A 17,603-nucleotide genomic window follows, 5' to 3' on the forward strand; every position below is an offset into this window, starting at 1 on the left:
ATTACTAAATCCCATTTCTGCTTCCAAGATGAATGTGAAGGGAGCCCAAAACATTGATATAAGTCATATTGACGAATCAGATGTTAAATCTTCAATTAATAACATGAAACATACACATTCACTTGGGCCAGACTTTCTTCCAGTATTTTTTTTAAAAGGATGTGTTGAATTTTTAAAAATGCCACTAAGTTTTATATTCAACCTATCTTTAGATACTGGTGTATTTCCTGATTCCTGGAAAGTCTCAAAAATTTGTCCCATTTTCAAAAGTGGATCAAAGACATCTGTCGAAAATTTCAGGCCAGTGGCAATACTTTCCGCCCCGGCTAAGTTATTCGAATCGATAATTCATAAACATGTGCTCTTTCAAGTAGAGCCTTTCTTAATATCGGAACAGCATGGGTTTAGAAAAGGTCGATCAACAGATACTAACCTACTGGTACTCACAGATTATGTTTCCAAATCTTTAGATAAGGGCTACCAAGTAGATTGCTCATATAATGATTTCTCGAAGGCATTTGATACCGTAAACCATGACATATTATTGAATAAATTGTCAACTATAGGTTTTTCTCTACGGTTTCTCATATTCTTTGCAAGCTATTTTACTGGAAGAAAGCAATTTGTATCTCATGGAATATTCATGTCAAAATTATTCTCTCTACTCTCAGGCGTTCCACAGGGCTCTAATTTAGGACCGCTCCTCTTTCTAATTTTTATTAACGATATTACAGAAAATATTCTGCATTCCAGGTCACTTCTTTTTGCTGATGACCTAAAACTATTCTTGGAAATTAAAACTTTAGAAGACTGCATTCGACTCCAATCGGACATTAATAGAATTGTTGACTGGAGTAAACGGAATCGGATCGAATTCAATGTTTCTAAATGTTTCATTCTTTCTTTCACAAGGGCACGTCATACTTGGTTTTACCGGTATACCATGAATGCCCGAAGTTTAAAACGTGTCTCCACTATGAAAGATCTTGGCATCATGTTTGATAGTAGGCTGACATTTCATACTCATATCGAAATGACGTGTAGTGCTTCACTGAAAATGCTTTGCTTCGTCCTACGCACTGCGATGAATTTTAGAGACACCCGGGTTCTCCAAGTGCTATACATTGCGTTGGTTAGGAGTAGGCTTGAGAGTGGGTCGGTGGTTTGGAGCCCACATCAGGTGAAGTATTCCCTTATGTTGGAGAGAGTGCAGAAGAAATTTCTGAGATTCCTCTACCTGAGGGAGTATGGCTACTACCCGTGGCTCTATCCTACTGACTTTCTCTTGGGCATGCTCGGTATGAACCATCTACGGGTCAGAAGAGATGTGCATATTGTATCACACTTCTTCAAACTGATTCGTGGATGGTTAGTAAATCCGACTATCATGGAGAGTATTAGTCTCTATGTTCCTGATGGTTATCTCCGTCACCGACAGCATAGACTGTTTTATCTCCCGGCCTGCAGGACTAACTTGCCAATGGTCATGCCGGTGGGGAGAGCAGTCTTTCTGTTGAACAGAATTAATTCGGATATCGACATATTTAGCATCGGTGAAGCTGCCTTTAAAAGGCAAGCTCTATTGATGCTGGTATAGTTTATACACCACTTATTATGTAATACCATTTTACAAATGTACTTAAAAACGAAATAAAATGTAATTTTGTAATGTTTTTAAAGGAATAAACTAATTGAATTGAATTGAATTAACAACTTAATTTATGCATTGATCACTTAGACTTAATTACTTTTGGTTTATAACTAAGTTTCATAGATAGAGAGAGACGCATAAGTAAGACTAATGTCGAGTGATTTACAACTAAGACTTTTAATAATGACTTAAGCTATAAATATTTTTATGACCAAGTGGGCATTTTTACACAATACCGCTGCAAAACGACTTACAACTACGGCTTAAACTAGAGATTTACGACTAACATACATATTTAATTTATATTTACAAATACCGATTGTTATGATTTCTGCGCGTGGTGTCAGTTATAAAATATTTTTAAAAAATTGTTTACGCGTAATAAACGGTTAATAACGGTGAAAAAAAAAATCAAATAGAAAATCCCCTGGACTGAGCAATGAAATACTACTGATGAATAAAACAATAAAAAAGGTCATCATTCTGGATACGACAAATTGAGAAGGTGAGTCTTTTAGTTTTGCTCTGAACTCAGATGAGCTGTCGATATTTCGCAAATATGAAGGGAGTTTGTTCCAAGCTGTTGGGCCTGCTACTGCAAAAGCTCGGTCTCCAAAATTGGTATTGTGATTGCGCATAGGTACAGTACTAGCTTAGCTTTGTTCCCGGTGCTCTTAAAAGTTTGTTCGTGAAGTCAACAGGTTTCCACACCTTGATAAAACAGCGCTGGGTATCTGCGGTTGCATTTTCGATATAAGGGCATTTTCTGTGATATGTTCCTTAATATATTGCCAGTCGACTAGCCATGGGTCATATTTATTAAGAGCGGGAGCCACATTACCAGTTCAATATTTTCATACAGGGTCAAGGTTCAGTCGAGTCTCAAGAGTCGACTCAATTGAACGAGAGCCGTGAGTTCAGAGTGTGTATGAGCATTGAGAATACTGTACTCGCCCGATATGATTCCCACTACAGCACCAAGTTCCCAGCCTAAGCATATTAATGATCATACAACGCCGCCTTGTACCACGAGAAAAATAAGATGCTAGGTAGTTAGTGGGTGTAAGAACATATTTCCAAGTCCAAATGTGGCACTGTCAGGCGCCGTACGAATGCGGCTCATCCAAAAAAGCCAGCTCATTTGTGAGGCTCATTCATAAGCGACTCATCGCAACAAGTCGACTGTCGCTAGCATTCACGGTCCGAAGATAGACAGCACGAGGCCGGAAGAAGTAAAAGGACTCTTCAAAGGTGATGATAGTGCTGTGTAAACATGATTACCAATTTATATCTATATTATTATTTTTAATTACAAAGCAATGCAAAGTTATTAAAAATATTTGACCGGTCAGTGGTTGAGTGGGCATAGCGCTTGGGTCTCACCCGAGCGTCGCGTGTTCGATTCCTCGGCTGGCTAAGTCCTCCATCACAACACAAGCAGCATTTTCGGCTTTCTGTGGTGGTAGTAGGAGATTTTCAAACATTGTTGGGTTATTCGTAACCCGGGAATGTTTGTCTTTCTTTTAAAAAAAAAAAAAAAAAAAAAATATTGTTCACCATAAGGCAATAGGCATCAACCTTCCGTCGGGCACATGATTTGATAGGCATAGCGCGGCTATTTTGTTAGTTCGACCCGTTGGCACCTGGTCCTCCAAGTAGCTTCCTTTTTTGACATGCTCTACGCACCTTTCCATTTAGTTTTTTGTTTTTGTTTTATATGAAACAGCTTCTGTGAGGCTAGCTTGACTCTGGCTTCGATGTCATTGATGTGCAACAAAAAGAAAGTCGGAGATATAACCGATCCCTGTGGGATGCCAGCATTTATTGAGTATGAGGAAGAGGTGAAACCATCAACAACCGTCTGAATCGACCTTTCCCTCAAAAAGTCGGCAATCCACGTACACAAGGATGCGGTAAGTCCGTAAGAAAGCAGTTTGTTGACAAGTCCTCGGTTCCAAAACTGGTCAAAGGCCTTGGAAATTACCAGTGGAACCATTTGGGTCCCACCGTAACGTTCGAGGCACCGCCCCCAAACACGCGTCACTTATGCGAGAAATTCACCGCACAAGCAATTTCGCCAGAATCCGTATCGACAATCGTTTTTAATTTTGTTCTTCTCGAGGTATGTGAGCAGTTTGTTGTTGATCACACGTTCCATCACCTTGGATAGAATAGATGACATTGCTATGGGGCAGTAGTTGGCCGGATTGGAGAGGTCACTCTTCTTCCAGAGGGTACAGGGTCAGTTTTTAGGGACATTTTGAAAAGCTTCATCAAAATTAGAGCTATTTCAGCGGCGCACCTCTGGAATACCAGGCAGGTATTCCGTAAGAACTGGGGTACATCCCGATGCCGGATCCTCAGCTTTTTCATATAGAAACCGCAGTGAGGAACCGACGGTGGTATAGCACCCCGATCATCGAGGGTCGAGTTTTCCGCACACATTTTACCTAACAAGTTGGCCTTTTCGGTAGCGGTGTTTGCTAGTGAGCCGTCAGGTCTGGTAAGAGGTGGTAGACTGGGTAGACCAGAACGCTCTGCCGCCATACGGGCAGGCAGCCAGCTTTTTGCTGATCTGATTTGAGTCTGGACGGTATCTGACATTACGAAATAAGTATCACCAGTATCGGTATAATATTTGAAATTGATTGTTGGCGCTGTATTATATCATTCCAAGTTCCAACCCCTGTTCTGCACAATACGCTCCGACTGTTAGGTACATTATATTGGTTGGAGTTAAAGAATATAAACAAACCCGTTTTTGGTCAATAATCTAAGATAATAAATAATTATTGGATGAACTATGCAACGCCATTTTTGTAAAAAATAAACCCTCTAAGTTATTATTCAATTAGGTGATTTTGCACAAAAATGGCGCTATACAAATCATCCAAATTTTTTAAATTATTATTATAATAACAATATTTGGATGGGCGCTATACAAATCATCCAATAAAAATATTTTTGTTTCAAATTTAAAATAAATATTTATTAATTTTAAATTTGGCATTCTTCGACTATAAAAATATTACCATTTGTTATTTCGGCTACTGGCATTATACCTAGCTCTCTCATTCAAAATTTAGGTGTATTAGATCTGTCAAAGAATTTATACATAAAAATGCAAAAATCAGTCATTTTAAATACATGTAGGATTACGAAACATTTTTTAAATATTTATATTGAGGGATCAGTAGGATTTATAGGTCCAGGAAGGAGTTCTACCGAGTCGAACCCTCTGATATGAAAATATCTGAAGTGGGTGAATTATTTTCCCATTTGATCTCTGGTGAGTTGACGTGTTGTCCTTGTATTATTTTGTATTTATTATACTTATACTTATTATATTAATCCACTTGCATAATGTGGATTGACTAGATCAAGGCTGCCCAACCTTTTTAACAGTTGGGCGAAATTGACGATTTTGAATCACTGGCGGGCCACTGAATACCTGACGGTTCCTATTTTCATGGGGGGGGGGGGGGTTGTTAGATAATTTCTATAAAATATAATTCCCCAAAATATCTGAAATCCATGGGGGGGGGGTTGCTACGGAACTTCGCTGAGAAAAAATTTCACGCACACAAAAACATCATATGTGATTCCCCACAACAATATTTTTCAAATTCCATGGGGGAGGGGGGGAGGGTGGCTACAGGGTTCCATTTCGGACGCAAAAAATATTATACCGGTGTATTTTTGTTTAAAAAAGATTTTTTCGTCGCTGATTCTCGTTCTGAGTAGCCTTAATAGCGATAAATCGCCTTCGTTGGCAACACTGGTAACCGCGCGTTACCACAGCATACTGGTAAGCTGCATTGTTTGTTTTACCGCGGGCCCGCGACTCTTTTTCAAATTGGCGGATTGGCGGGTTTTTTGAAAATGGTTCACGCGGGCCACTTATAATTCGTTCGCGGGCCACATTGTGGCCCGCGGGCCTGGGGTTGGGCAGCCTTGGACTAGATGATCATTTGTGGAAAAGTGTGTGGAAGGGTTTAGTTTTTCCTGTGAGGAAGATTTAACCCGGTCATAAAGTCGAGAAAAAAAAAAAATATATATATTATTAGTATCAAGAAATCTCTTTAAAAAATAATTATATTTATTCTCTACAACAAATAGCTACGACACCTACCCAATCATTTTGATTTACATAATGTGAAAGTGTCGACAAAAGATGGCGCCACTTCCGTCCGTGACTCGCGTTTCGACACGCTTCCGGAATGTCTATATATTATACCAATATCTGGGAACACTGAAAATATCTTAATACCGGCAGACCAATTTCAGCATTGGCACCAGGAGCACGGACGTAGCACAGACGTAAAATTTATATTATTAAATTTCAATTTAATATGTTTTTATTAACCCTGATGAAGGTTCGGGTTGAACTGAAACCGGTTGGTTATAAATATATACAATAAAGTGGTATTCAAACAAAGTTATTTTACTTTAATTATTATTATTAAATTTCTCTAAAGTGAACCTAAAAAATTAATATTTTTATGGAAATGTACCAGGACCATTGTTACCACAATAACAATTCCATTGAAAATATTGTAGATAATTTATTACCTCGATATTGAAAAAGAATAATGTTAAAAAATAAATTTATTCAAACAAGTACATAATACAAAGTTATTCAAGTTTAGATTCTCTGGTGTTATACAAAGAGAAAGCGCCGGTACCAGTTTTACAAGGTTGTCCGAGCATGAGACAACTGGAGGCTGACTTTAGCATGTCCGACTTACCCTTGATAGCCGCATCCTTCAGGAACACCAGGGAGGATTCAAAGGACATCTGTTGCAACGGAGAAGTGGAAGACTCCATTCCCTTCCTGCTCATGGGTTCAAAAACACCATTGTATGTCATATAATCAGAAATAAGTGAAAGATGTCGTAGATCTACAAGAATACCGTAAACATTGAACACATTTTGGACTTCTTTAATGATGACTTTACCGGCGGCTTCTATTCCATACGTATTAGCGATTGCATGGATATCATTAGAATACAACCTGTTTAAATCTAATATTTCATTGTACTGGAACATTTCGTTGATGTTGATACCCTCAGTTTTCAGAATTAGGTGATTGGTGTTATTTGTGTAAGTGATAGCTCTCTTTATGTGCGGGACTTCCCTAATTATGCTCTTTCCGGCAAGGTGCTTAAGGATGGCCGACATGTCGACTTTAGACACAGCAAGAGGAAGGTTGAAGATCAGCTGACACCACCGGTGGTCTGTTTTGTCGTATGTGTAGTTTCTGGCTTGTTCGTAGGTGTTCAGAACTTGCAGGGAATGGAGATCAGGTTTGACGTCAAACTCTTCGAAGCCTTCGTCTTCGAATTCTTGCTGCTTTTCTAATATCGGTTCTTCGGCGTCCGAGTGTTCTTCTTCCTCTGACTCGGGGTCTTCGTATTCCTGGCACTCGGTCTGGCGATTACGAATTTTCACCTGGAATAAAGAAAGGGCTGGATTAATTTAGTTCCAAACATAGACTTTCAAATTAATAGACTTGTCCTAACATGAAATCTGGGTATCTTTTCGATGAGCTCGAAGCAAACCACGTGACCATATTTTTGGCACTAGAAGTATTTGAGAAAGTTTTGAATAAACAATGACATCATTCGTACACTGACCACCGGAGAGCGTACATTGAAATAACCAGAGCATTTGCAGAAAATCAAAGTTCACTAAAGTAAGGCAAAGGTTTGCAGAACTGTCCATCGTGGGGCTTTTCTGTTCAGGATCTGAATGTTCATTCTTCAACATATCGCGTGGCGTAGCAATGCTAAAATTGAGTGAGGTGGCTAAATTACAACACACTTGTAAAAGTGTCTCACTAAATATAAAGTTTTAAACTAACAAAACCAAAACATTAATTTTGGAAACAAGCCTGATTTTTTGTTTACCCGATTTGTAGTTAAGTTTTTACGCAGACAGCAATTTATGCGCCATTGTAAAAAGGACCAGAATGTCGTCAGCAGATTTTATTTTCGGGGACCGAATGGTGATATTACAATACCTGTATACTGTCAGATTAATTTATTGACAAATCACCAAAAGTGGGATGCGCAAGTTGGTTTGTTCCCCTATACCTAAACGGTTTGCCTATTAATTTGGATGTCTATCGTTCCAAAGTTTTATACATCACAAATAAACAAAACATGCTCTATGAATTATATTTGACTTTGCAGGGATATAAATAAATTATCAAAAAGAGTATAACAGTATCCTAAGGTCGTCTAGTGATCTACATAGTTAGATGAACAACACAGTTTTATGAATCAAACAGTGAGTTTCAGCATCATGAAATTTCAACAGAATCTTCGGTTCAGAATGTCTAGGTCAGCCCAATTATTTTCAGCTCGCAACATTATTTCCATCATGATCTATGTAGCTTATAAAATATATAAAATATCTCTGTAAATATGTAACTGTAAAAAAAAAATAAGACAATATGTTTTTTTTTTCTTAAAAAAAAAGACAAGCTACAAATAATCTGATAATATGTTTTAGAATAACTCGTACTACTATCGTAATATATTTCTTCAGCGATGATGAAGGAATTAGATAGCAGAGAACTGAACCTGCGATCCGACACTTTGGATGACTCGACCATCTAACCAATCCATAATAAGCGGAATATATTTCTTCAGCAATGATGGAGTAATTAGCTAGCAGGGGACTGACTGAACCTGCGATCTGACAATTTGGACCGCTCGACCATCTAGCCTCTCCATAATTTTCAATGCGAAGCCAGTTCATAAACAAAATAAATATGTTACCTGTGTAGTATCATCATCTTCATTTCCCGCTTCTTCGTCAGAACTATCATTTTCTTCAGTAAAGATCCCTTTCTTCGCAGGAAGTGCAGATATTTCTTCGTCGTCATCGGACACCTTCTTTGAAGCCTCTTGACTCTTGGAATCAATCATGACTCCAGACCTCTTCCCGGCTGCCTTGTGAATGTTTTGGAACATGTTAGAGAAGAATTTATTCTCCATATAATGTAAAATTTGCTTGGGTGTCACATTATACTGGTGTTTATAATCGCTATGAGGTAAGAAATGGAAATTTAGTGTGTACGCAATTTCCCTATTTGGGAATAATTTTAATTCAGAACTGACTTCTATCTTTTGAAGTACATTTTCAACCGTTACTTTGCAGAGCCTCTTTTGAAGTTTTTCCGCTGTTTTGTTTAAAGAAAGTAAGTCATCCTTAAAGGGTATGTCCATGCTGGGTGTTTTTAGGTTGGACGAAGCCATCATTAAGATTTCTCTCAGACGAGGAATACCAAGGGTGACGTTCATCTCTCCTCTGCCAGCAAAATGGAAAGTGTTGAGCGTCATCTGAGTTGAAGGTTCACCGATGGACTGAGCGGCAAGTAATCCAACTGGTTCTCCCGGAGCTACGAGTGATTCCATGGATTTCATGTTCATCATGTTCTTAAAATCGGTAGCGTCAGACCCAAACCGACTATCAATGTTTCTGAGGTCATCTCGACTTTTAAGATATGTGTCTATCAATGATTCCATTGCCTCAGTAAGAACTCCAAAATTGTGATCCGGTTGCATTTGAGATACCAGTGGGTCGGGACAGTGTTTGGAGAATTTAGAGTAGTAGTTACTTCTTACTTCTGGCTCTGCAGAGTTCCACGCCTCTAGCAGATTACACGTTAACAAATCTCTTCCGTCCATTTTCCGTGAAAAGTTATCAACGTCCATAATATTTTTGGTATATTTCCCAAATTCTGTGAAAGCACTTTCCCTTTTGCCGAGGTGAGCATATCGTTTCCGCCATTTTCGGAGGGATTTTTTATGTTTTTCAACAACTTTTGGGTCGTAATCTTCCGTCAGTTTGTCGAAATTTTCTTTTTCTAAGATAGCGCTTGTGTTGTGATCCAAAAATTTCATTTGATCTTTCTTCAAGAACTGGGCTTTGCACACGTCCATGCCATCTTCCCCATAAGCAAACTGTATAACACTCTCATCGGAATCTCTGACGGTCATATCATAATTGACTTTGATTCCTTCCAAATGTTTAATCAAACATCTCTGTAAGTATCCAGACTTGCTAGTTTTTACAGCAGTATCAATCAAGCCTTCTCTTCCGGCCATACAATGGAAGAAGAACTCTTGTGGCTGAATTCCTGTCATGAATCTCCCATCGATGAATCCTCCGGCTCTGGGAGATGTCTCGAAGGGAGGAAAGCTGGGAAGGGACCTCCCTGACACCATCACAGGGGGTCTCTTGCCCTCCAACTCGATCTGACCGAGCAAGCAAGATATTTGCATAGTGTTAACGGTGGATCCTTTAGCTCCCGACTGAACCATCAGCTGCAAGTTATTAGAAGGAAACTGTGTTAGTAGCCCGGCAGGAAGGCAAGTTTTATTTATGTTATTGGTAAATTTATCAAGAGCAGTTTTATACTTTCTATCTATGATGGCTCTAAACTTAGGATTTTTACTACTTTCATCTTCTAGTGCTCTAACTAGTTCACTGGGATGCACATTGGGAGGTAAGTTGACTACTTCTGCGGCAGTCGCATTTCCAATTTTGCGGCAAGCTCCGATGATGTTGGATCTGACTTCATCAGCCTCGGGGACAACTATGATGTCCTTCACTCCGAGGGTGAACCCTTCCCACTGCAGGAAAAAGGTAAAAAGTTTGGCCAGAGAACTCAATAAGACACTGGACACATCACCTCCATATACCTCAAACATACAATGTACCAGACCATACTGGGTAGCTCCAAAATGGGCCTTATCGAGCACCCCACACAGCAACTCTCCGTGTCTGATGACCACCTCGGCTTCAGTCATAGTGTTTCTGTCTGTGAACTCGGTACCACCTCCCATCCATCTTCGGGGCGCTTTCATTTCCCAATTCTTGGAACTAATTTTGGCTGTACCAATCAAAGTAATAGGTTTTTTGTCTTTGGGAATAATATTGATAATCAATGTAGAAAGAACCTGTTTACCCGACCACAATGGGAAAGGCTTGATAATAGTTGGAGGAAGGAGTTTGATTTTTCTTCTCAAATGAGATAATCCCTGGTAAACTAATTGTTGATAGTCAGCCTTGGTAAAGAATCTGCCTCTCATGGATAAGCGCACTCCAGAAATGACGTGGTCCTGAATAAGACCACTCAGAGGAGTGCCGTCTTTAGGTACTAGGTACTGTTTGTTGACGATGAGTAGGTTGTAAGCTTCACTCCTGGCTATTTCATTTTGTGGAAAGTGAGCATTCATTTCATCTCCGTCAAAATCCGCATTGTAGGCTTTGCAGTTGGCGTAATGAAGTCGCAAGGTCTTCTCTCCCTTGAGTACTCTGGCTTTGTGTGCCATGATACTGGGCTTGTGGAGCGTGGGCTGACGGTTCAGCAGCATCACATCACCGTTCTGGAGATGCCTGTGAACTATTTTAACACCAGAAACGTTATTCTCACTAGGAGTCAGAAGTCGCATAGCGAGACTCTCTCTTTTAGGCAGACTCCAGGAAGGGATGTTAACAATACGGCCGTCCTCATTTTCTATTTTTACTGCACCGGGGTGTTTGTCCGGGCCATTAATAACCAGTCTTCGTAATTCTTCTACATTCCATGCGGTAACTGGCACAGGGTAAGTCAACTTCATGGCGAAGACCTCGGGAACTCCAATCTCTTCAATGTTCAGATTGGGATCGGGGGTGATGACGGATCGGGCTGCATAGTTCACCCTCTTTCCCATCATGTATAGACGTATGAGGCCATCTTTTTTCTCAATTATTTGTTTGAGTCCCTGTTCGCCTCCTTGAGCTTTATCACTGTTGATTAAATAGTCTACATTAGTTTGCAGGTCCTGCCACGCATTCTGCAGTTTCTCCAGCGTACTGTCTCCCTTGGCAGTTTCTACAACTAGTCGAGCTTGGTTAGAAATAGGGTTAGCGTTATCATTATCGTTAGCCTCGCCGCTTTCTGTTTGTACAGCATGTATGATAGCCCGAACTACAAACCCTGTCTTCATGATGGACTTGTAAATCTGTGTCTGAGGATGTTCTACGAGTTGACCGCGCAGAGTATTACACGGTCTAACGATGGGCGGAGGCACGGGAATTATATCCAAGAAGAAAATGTCAGTCGGTATGCCTGTTTTGATAGACTTCAGTACAGGAATAATGAGTTGTAAAGTTATATTCTCTATCGCCCAAATAGCTCTCATGTGTTCCCTCACTTTGTCTGGCATAAGCATAGTATTCTTCTTTACTAACTTCTTTTCATTGTAATCCATTACTTCGCACATCAACTTGTTTTGAACCGAAGTTATTTTAAGTAATGGTTGAGCGCAGAACAGACAAGCTTTCATCTTCTTATTTTTGAAAACCTCATTGATGAACTTATCTCTGAGTTTGTAGGTATTTTTAGTCAGGAAAACTTCAAGATGTGAGTTTTGTTTCTTTAAAATTTTAATGTATTTCTTTACCACATTGTTTTCCATGATATCAAAATTAAGATCACTTTCTTTGTTTTTGGCCGTGTTCTTAGCTAAATCGGATAAGAGCGAGTCTACGTCTAAAGCGTCAGTGACGTGCCCGGCTTCCACGAGTCTCAGCTTTAGGTTCAACAGCTTTTTGGTTTGATCGTTGATCTGCAGACTGTGACAGTGCAGGCAGCTGTTGTTGAGGATGGTGAAGATGCTTTTGTGGAAGAGAGGGTTGATGACGGGAACGGGGAGGTCGAGGTGCCCCAAGTGCCCGGGGCAAGTTGCCACTGTCTTGAAACATGTTCCACACGGGTCACTCTTCTCATTGAGAGGCCCGAGAACGGGATCGTACAGCCCACCCTTGAGCGGGTGTCCCAAAGCATCAAATGTAATTGGCGTTGAAATCTTGACAACACTCAATTCTTTAATTTCTTCGGAGCTGAATATGGAGAAGGTGACGCTCAGCGGGTCCACCAGCTTGTAGTGGGCCGTACCAGTTTGCCGGTTAAACGAAGTCATCTGTGCAGGTTTTTTATTTCGCTCTAAAAATTAAATATACTACATAAATACAACACTCATTTAAAAGATTACCTAATGCAAAATATATTTAAATTTATTAATTATCGTTAAATGCGGTAAATAAATAAATCGAGGGAACTCCAACTTAGTTAGGTTACATTTAATATCTTTAACTTCACTAAGTTATTGAAATCAGTGAGAAAACAATATGGTACAGAGTAAATTCTTACCGATAACACAATAACATAACGCACATTTCCAAAAATATGTAATACAATGTACAGCGGATTCTATGTTACTAATTTTCTGACACTTAAGCGCAAACACGAGTTTGACTTTGACACATTGTTGACATGTTCATAACCTCATTTTCCTATTATTTTTATGTGTGGCTATAACCATGGATCGTATGCAGCCAGGTATATAAAAAAAGTAAAAGGTTGAAAACATTGAAATTCTAGGTGATCGGATAACTCAACAAAAAAACTTTAATCACATGATTATTAACCCTCTCTTAGGACGGGTTGTTTCGGAGAATCTGAACAATTCATCAAATTTCAACGTTCATTTTCAAGTTCTGTGAAAAAAAATTTCAAGTTCTTTTTTACTTCCGTTTTGTCAAGCAACTAGCCTACGCCTACAATGATATAAAAACAGAACGTTGAAATTTGATGAATTGTTCAAATTCTCCGAAACAACCCGTCCTTAGTAATAATAATATTTGGATATTTATATACCGCCGCTTTTGTGCATAATCACCTCAACAGCGCTTACGAAATATGCTTAAATAAAAATATTACTTTCTTAAATAAAAATGATACATTCTATGGTTAAGTAATAGCAAAATATATATTTTTATCCTCATTAGGTAAATGCGTATTATAGATAGGTACATAAAAACCAATTTCACAGACCAAAAAAATGAAAATCTTCAAAACATACATAGTCGGTTCCTCGAGACCTCCTCCACTCGACCTTAGTCGAGGTCACCTCAAGGAAATCTTAAAAACTCCCTTGAAATCAGTATGTTCAGTTACGGCTTCACCCTCCAGTGAGGAACCTCCAGTAAGTCGAGTTGAGGTTGAGTGAAGGAATGACGTCATTAAATTTCTTATTATTATGTTGGCAAACTGTAGAGAATATGTTTATGGTTCACTTTTTTTTAATCTATGGGCTGTCTTCCTCTGAGATTGTGTTCTGTTTCTGTGGTGCTATCTGTCAATTCTGTTATTCAACTCAACGAACTCAACTGTCGAGTGCGAAGATAATTTGGTTAATTTGATTTCGTTCGTTTAGTGAGACAATTGTTATGGCCGGGAGGCAAGTTTTTAGTGAAATGGAATAGGCGTGCTTGAGGGAATTAATTATAAAGTATAAATTGAACACCACGGGAACAATCGGGGCAGGAAATCCGAATGTAAACAAAATAGCATGGGTCCGGCTTACCGAAGAATACAATTCTATTGAAAATAACAGCAAAGTAAGTAGAATACTTTACAATTTTATTTATATATTTAACTACTACCTATAATCTTATAGCCTAACCTAAATAATGTTGTTTATTTTAGAGAACAGAAGTCCAACTTAAAAAATGCTGGGATAATTTGAAGACAAGGAGGAAGCAAGTCCTAGCCCTAGAAAAAAGGGAACGAATGAAAACTGGAGGCGGGGCATACATACCTACACCGAGTTCCCAGGACATTGACGATGCCCTTCAAGACCAGACTGATGTGGAGATGCAGTTTGTCCGTGACAGTGACTCTGTGCTAGATGAAAGTCAATGTAATTTGTGTTACTTTTCTCCCTGTAGAGTTATTAGTTCCCTTGAGATAAACAAATTTTAGCTTCAATACAATATCATTAAAATATTTCAGGTATTGAAGTGGTGGATGAAATGCAAGATTTCCATCATGTTCAAGCTGCAGGTCAAAGTCTTGAGCAAGAAAGCATCGAACTTGGTTGGTTTATTTATGCTTATATTTGTCATTAGTACCTAATACATATATTTTTAAACTTTTGGATAAACATGAAATATATCTTTTGACAGGACGATCTGTGGAATCTCCTCCTCGTCGACCAGAGTCACAATTACCTGACCATGGTGCTCAGGCAACTCAAAGACAAGGTGAGGTTTTGGATTTTATTTTATATTATACAGTGTGTAACAAAAAGGTAGTCATATTTGAGGGCATGATCCTGCTAGGGTCATATGTTTGTATGATGAATACTGACATTTTTACCTGACTTATGGATGTTTATATTTATAATGTGTTTATATCAAAGAAAAAGTATTTATGTAGAAGGTATATTAACCATCCAGAATCTACAACACAAGCATGTAGTTGTTACAGTAGAACTGATGGCGCTCTGTGTACAATTTCCAAAATAAAAAAGTATTATTTATTTATTAATGTACATTAGTAATTAAGGGAAACTCATTGGTACGTGATCAATCTGCAATTGTGTATTTACTCATTTCAGGTGCAACAAATACACGTGCCCGTGTTATTACGGAAGAGTTCAACCTTAGAAAAGCGCAATATGATAAAAATCAGCGAATGGATGAAGAGCTACATAAATTGAAGGTTGCTGAACAAGAGTGGTTAGTAAAGGCGGCACAAGAAAGGTACAATAAGGCTCGCCTGGAGAGAGAATGTGCAGAAGAGCTTCTCCGTTTACACCAGGTCCAACGGGAGGAGGCGGAACTTAGGTTACAAAAGTTAAAAAAATGATTTTTAAAATTTTATTTATTTTGTTATTGTTGTGTTCTACAGAAAAAATAAAACACAAACCATTGTGTTTAAATTTTGAAATTTTATTAAAAATAATTAAGTAAAATGTCTTATAATAAAGTTATTTCTAATAATGCTACCACGTTCATTTTCCTGTACCACAGGTAAGGCAATCTCTGGTTCTCTTAGTGGCTCTGGCAATTCTTCATTCGTTTGTATACTAATATTATGCAAAATAGCACAAGAAACAATAATATTTGGAACAGTTGTGATTTTGTTTTGCAGTTTCCTGCTTAGGCATGCAAATCGCCTTTTCAAAACACCATTAACCCTCTCTATGATGTTTCTTGTGCTGATATGTGATCTATTATAACGCTGTTGTGGTGGTGTTTGAGGATTGAGAATCGGGGTAAACATGTAAGATGTTTGGGCATATCCATTGTCACCATAGACATATGAATATTAGTAGACCTGCCCTAAGTGATTTATTTATTTATTGTTTGTTTGTAAATATTACATAATACAATTAATGAACTTAAAATGTCCAACTAGGCGATTGCCCGTTTTAGGACATTCCAATATGATAATGTTTTTACATGTAAATTATGGTACATTATAGTGTTGACTATTCTGTTGTTAAAAAAAATACATATGTATATTCATATTCTAGAATACTTCCAGTTATATCACGACATATTTTACTATTATTTAGCTGACATAATAACTGAATTAACATAACATAAGCTGAATTAATAGATAAAAACAAGAAAATGAATTTGAAAATGAAACTGAATTGAAGAAATTCTATTGGTAAAGTAATACAAATGTATATTCATTTTTTTTTTTTTTACTATTGTTTAGCTGATATATTAAACTAAAGAAATATTAATATATAAAAAAAGGAAATGAAAAATAACAAAAAATAAAAAATGAAAGTAAAGAAGGAACTTTTCCTTTAAGGAGAAATATCACGAAGAATTGAACAATTTTCGAACTTTCTTTATGTAAAAATACAGTTCCTGTAATGCTAATATAATACCAATATAAGTTAAAATGTAAAGAAGAATGTAAAGAAAAACAAATTTTACAATTTAATTACTGTTTTTTAGCATATTCTCGCATTCAACTCTCCCCAAGACCAGAAGCCAATTGTTTACCTGCATACGCAGAATATTAGTACTCTTTGCCTTCCATGCATCAGGTATGAGATTGAGCAGTTTAGGGCCTAAGAATGAGAATTGTCTCTGTGCTAAAGATGAGGAAGTGGTGGGCGGAACTGTTGGGTTTTTTTTTGCATGTCTTGTATTATGACAGTGGTTTACGGAAGCTAAGTAGTGCCTCTGTTTTTGAGTATGTAAAATGATTTTCCTCATGTATAATTGTCTTACATCAAGAACACGAAACTCTGCGAACAATGAATCGCTGGGGTGAAAGGTTTTTTCAGTATGACTCTTATAAGCGATTTCTGGGATTTAGCTAAGGGATCGAGTATGGTTTTAGCACAACCTCCCCAACCTAAGGAAGCATAGTCTAGTATGGAATTGCACATTGCAAAGTAAATTCGTTTCAAATCATTTAGACATAGAATATTTCTTATTGCTATAAACAGATGTGTAAGTTTCCTGACCTTTGTGGAAGTAAAGGCTATGTGTTTGTCCCATCTCAGAAATTTATCAATGATAATTCCTAGGTATCTTATATTGTCCACACATTCTAAGGTATTGCATTTACATGTAATAGTGTCGTAACAATGGTGTATTCTAATGTTGTATTCTAATTAAAAGCGTATTATCCCCACTCCCCATACCGGTTCCATTGGAGCCGGCTGTGCTCGCGTATGGCCTCAAGTGAAATTTGAAAACGTGACGTCATCGTTCTTGTGCGAACTATGGTCGAGGCATCATCGGTTCATTTTACGAAATAACACTGCAAAATGTTGACTTGTGATATGAAAACTTGTAAAAATAGATGTGAAAAAGAGAATAAACCCAATTGTCGTATTACATTCCATAAGTAAGCATTATTTTACTTTATTTTAAGCTTATTCACACCGTATTATATGGATCAGTTTTAGAAACATATACTATCACATCACAATGTAGCGATTCTCAAGTGTGCTCATCGTTGTTTACTGGGGTAAGTAAATTATGAAACATTTGTAAAAGTGTCTTAACTAAATACTCTGAAACTAACTACGACTCTGAAAATAGAAGCTGCCTTACTTTGCCGAATTTGGACTTC

At 38.0% G+C, this 17,603-nt stretch overlaps 2 protein-coding genes across 4 annotated transcripts; one reads left to right on the forward strand and one right to left on the reverse strand.

The window, feature by feature from the left end:
• Positions 1 to 6,244: 6,244 nt before the first annotated feature.
• Polr1A (RNA polymerase I subunit RpI1) lies at positions 6,245 to 12,980 on the reverse strand. The gene is made up of 3 exons (XM_089636527.1): positions 12,861 to 12,980; positions 8,437 to 12,653; positions 6,245 to 7,102 (listed from the first exon to the last, which is right to left on the reverse strand). The coding sequence occupies exons 2-3, from the start codon at positions 12,628 to 12,630 to the stop codon at positions 6,287 to 6,289; spliced, it is 5,010 nt and encodes a 1,669-aa protein (XP_089492653.1). The 5' UTR covers positions 12,631 to 12,653; positions 12,861 to 12,980; the 3' UTR covers positions 6,245 to 6,286.
• Positions 12,981 to 13,726: 746 nt separating this feature from the next.
• Positions 13,727 to 15,461, forward strand: LOC149420214 (uncharacterized). Of its 3 annotated transcripts, XM_089636530.1 has the most exons (5): positions 13,727 to 14,110; positions 14,199 to 14,412; positions 14,505 to 14,588; positions 14,678 to 14,755; positions 15,112 to 15,326. In XM_089636530.1, exons 2-5 carry the CDS (start codon positions 14,401 to 14,403, stop codon positions 15,211 to 15,213), a joined length of 276 nt encoding a protein of 91 aa, XP_089492656.1. In that variant the 5' UTR covers positions 13,727 to 14,110; positions 14,199 to 14,400; the 3' UTR covers positions 15,214 to 15,326. The 3 variants fall into 3 exon arrangements, with proteins under 3 accessions (XP_089492656.1, XP_089492655.1, XP_089492654.1); XM_089636529.1 differs by having other exon boundaries at positions 14,199 to 14,588; positions 15,112 to 15,461; XM_089636528.1 differs by lacking the exon at positions 13,727 to 14,110 and having other exon boundaries at positions 14,153 to 14,412; positions 15,112 to 15,461.
• Positions 15,462 to 17,603: the final 2,142 nt, after the last annotated feature.

Source organism: Hesperophylax consimilis, chromosome 10 (genome assembly GCF_061612785.1).
Source record: "Hesperophylax consimilis isolate HC1 chromosome 10, BYU_Hcon_1.0, whole genome shotgun sequence".
NCBI classification, from domain to species: Eukaryota; Metazoa; Arthropoda; class Insecta; order Trichoptera; family Limnephilidae; genus Hesperophylax; species Hesperophylax consimilis.

Excerpts from the sequence above, each read along its gene's own strand:
- Polr1A (XM_089636527.1), bottom strand. The coding sequence starts at position 12,630 with ATGACTTCGTTTAACCGGCAAACTGGTACGGCCCACTACAAGCTGGTG. Across the intron at positions 7,103-8,436 it reads AAGATGATGATACTACACAG|GTGAAAATTCGTAATCGCCA; the intron begins GTAACATATTTA and ends TCTTTATTCCAG.
- LOC149420214 (XM_089636528.1), top strand. The coding sequence starts at position 14,283 with ATGAAAACTGGAGGCGGGGCATACATACCTACACCGAGTTCCCAGGAC. Across the intron at positions 14,413-14,504 it reads TGTGCTAGATGAAAGTCAAT|GTATTGAAGTGGTGGATGAA; the intron begins GTAATTTGTGTT and ends AAAATATTTCAG. Across the intron at positions 14,589-14,677 it reads GCAAGAAAGCATCGAACTTG|GACGATCTGTGGAATCTCCT; the intron begins GTTGGTTTATTT and ends ATCTTTTGACAG.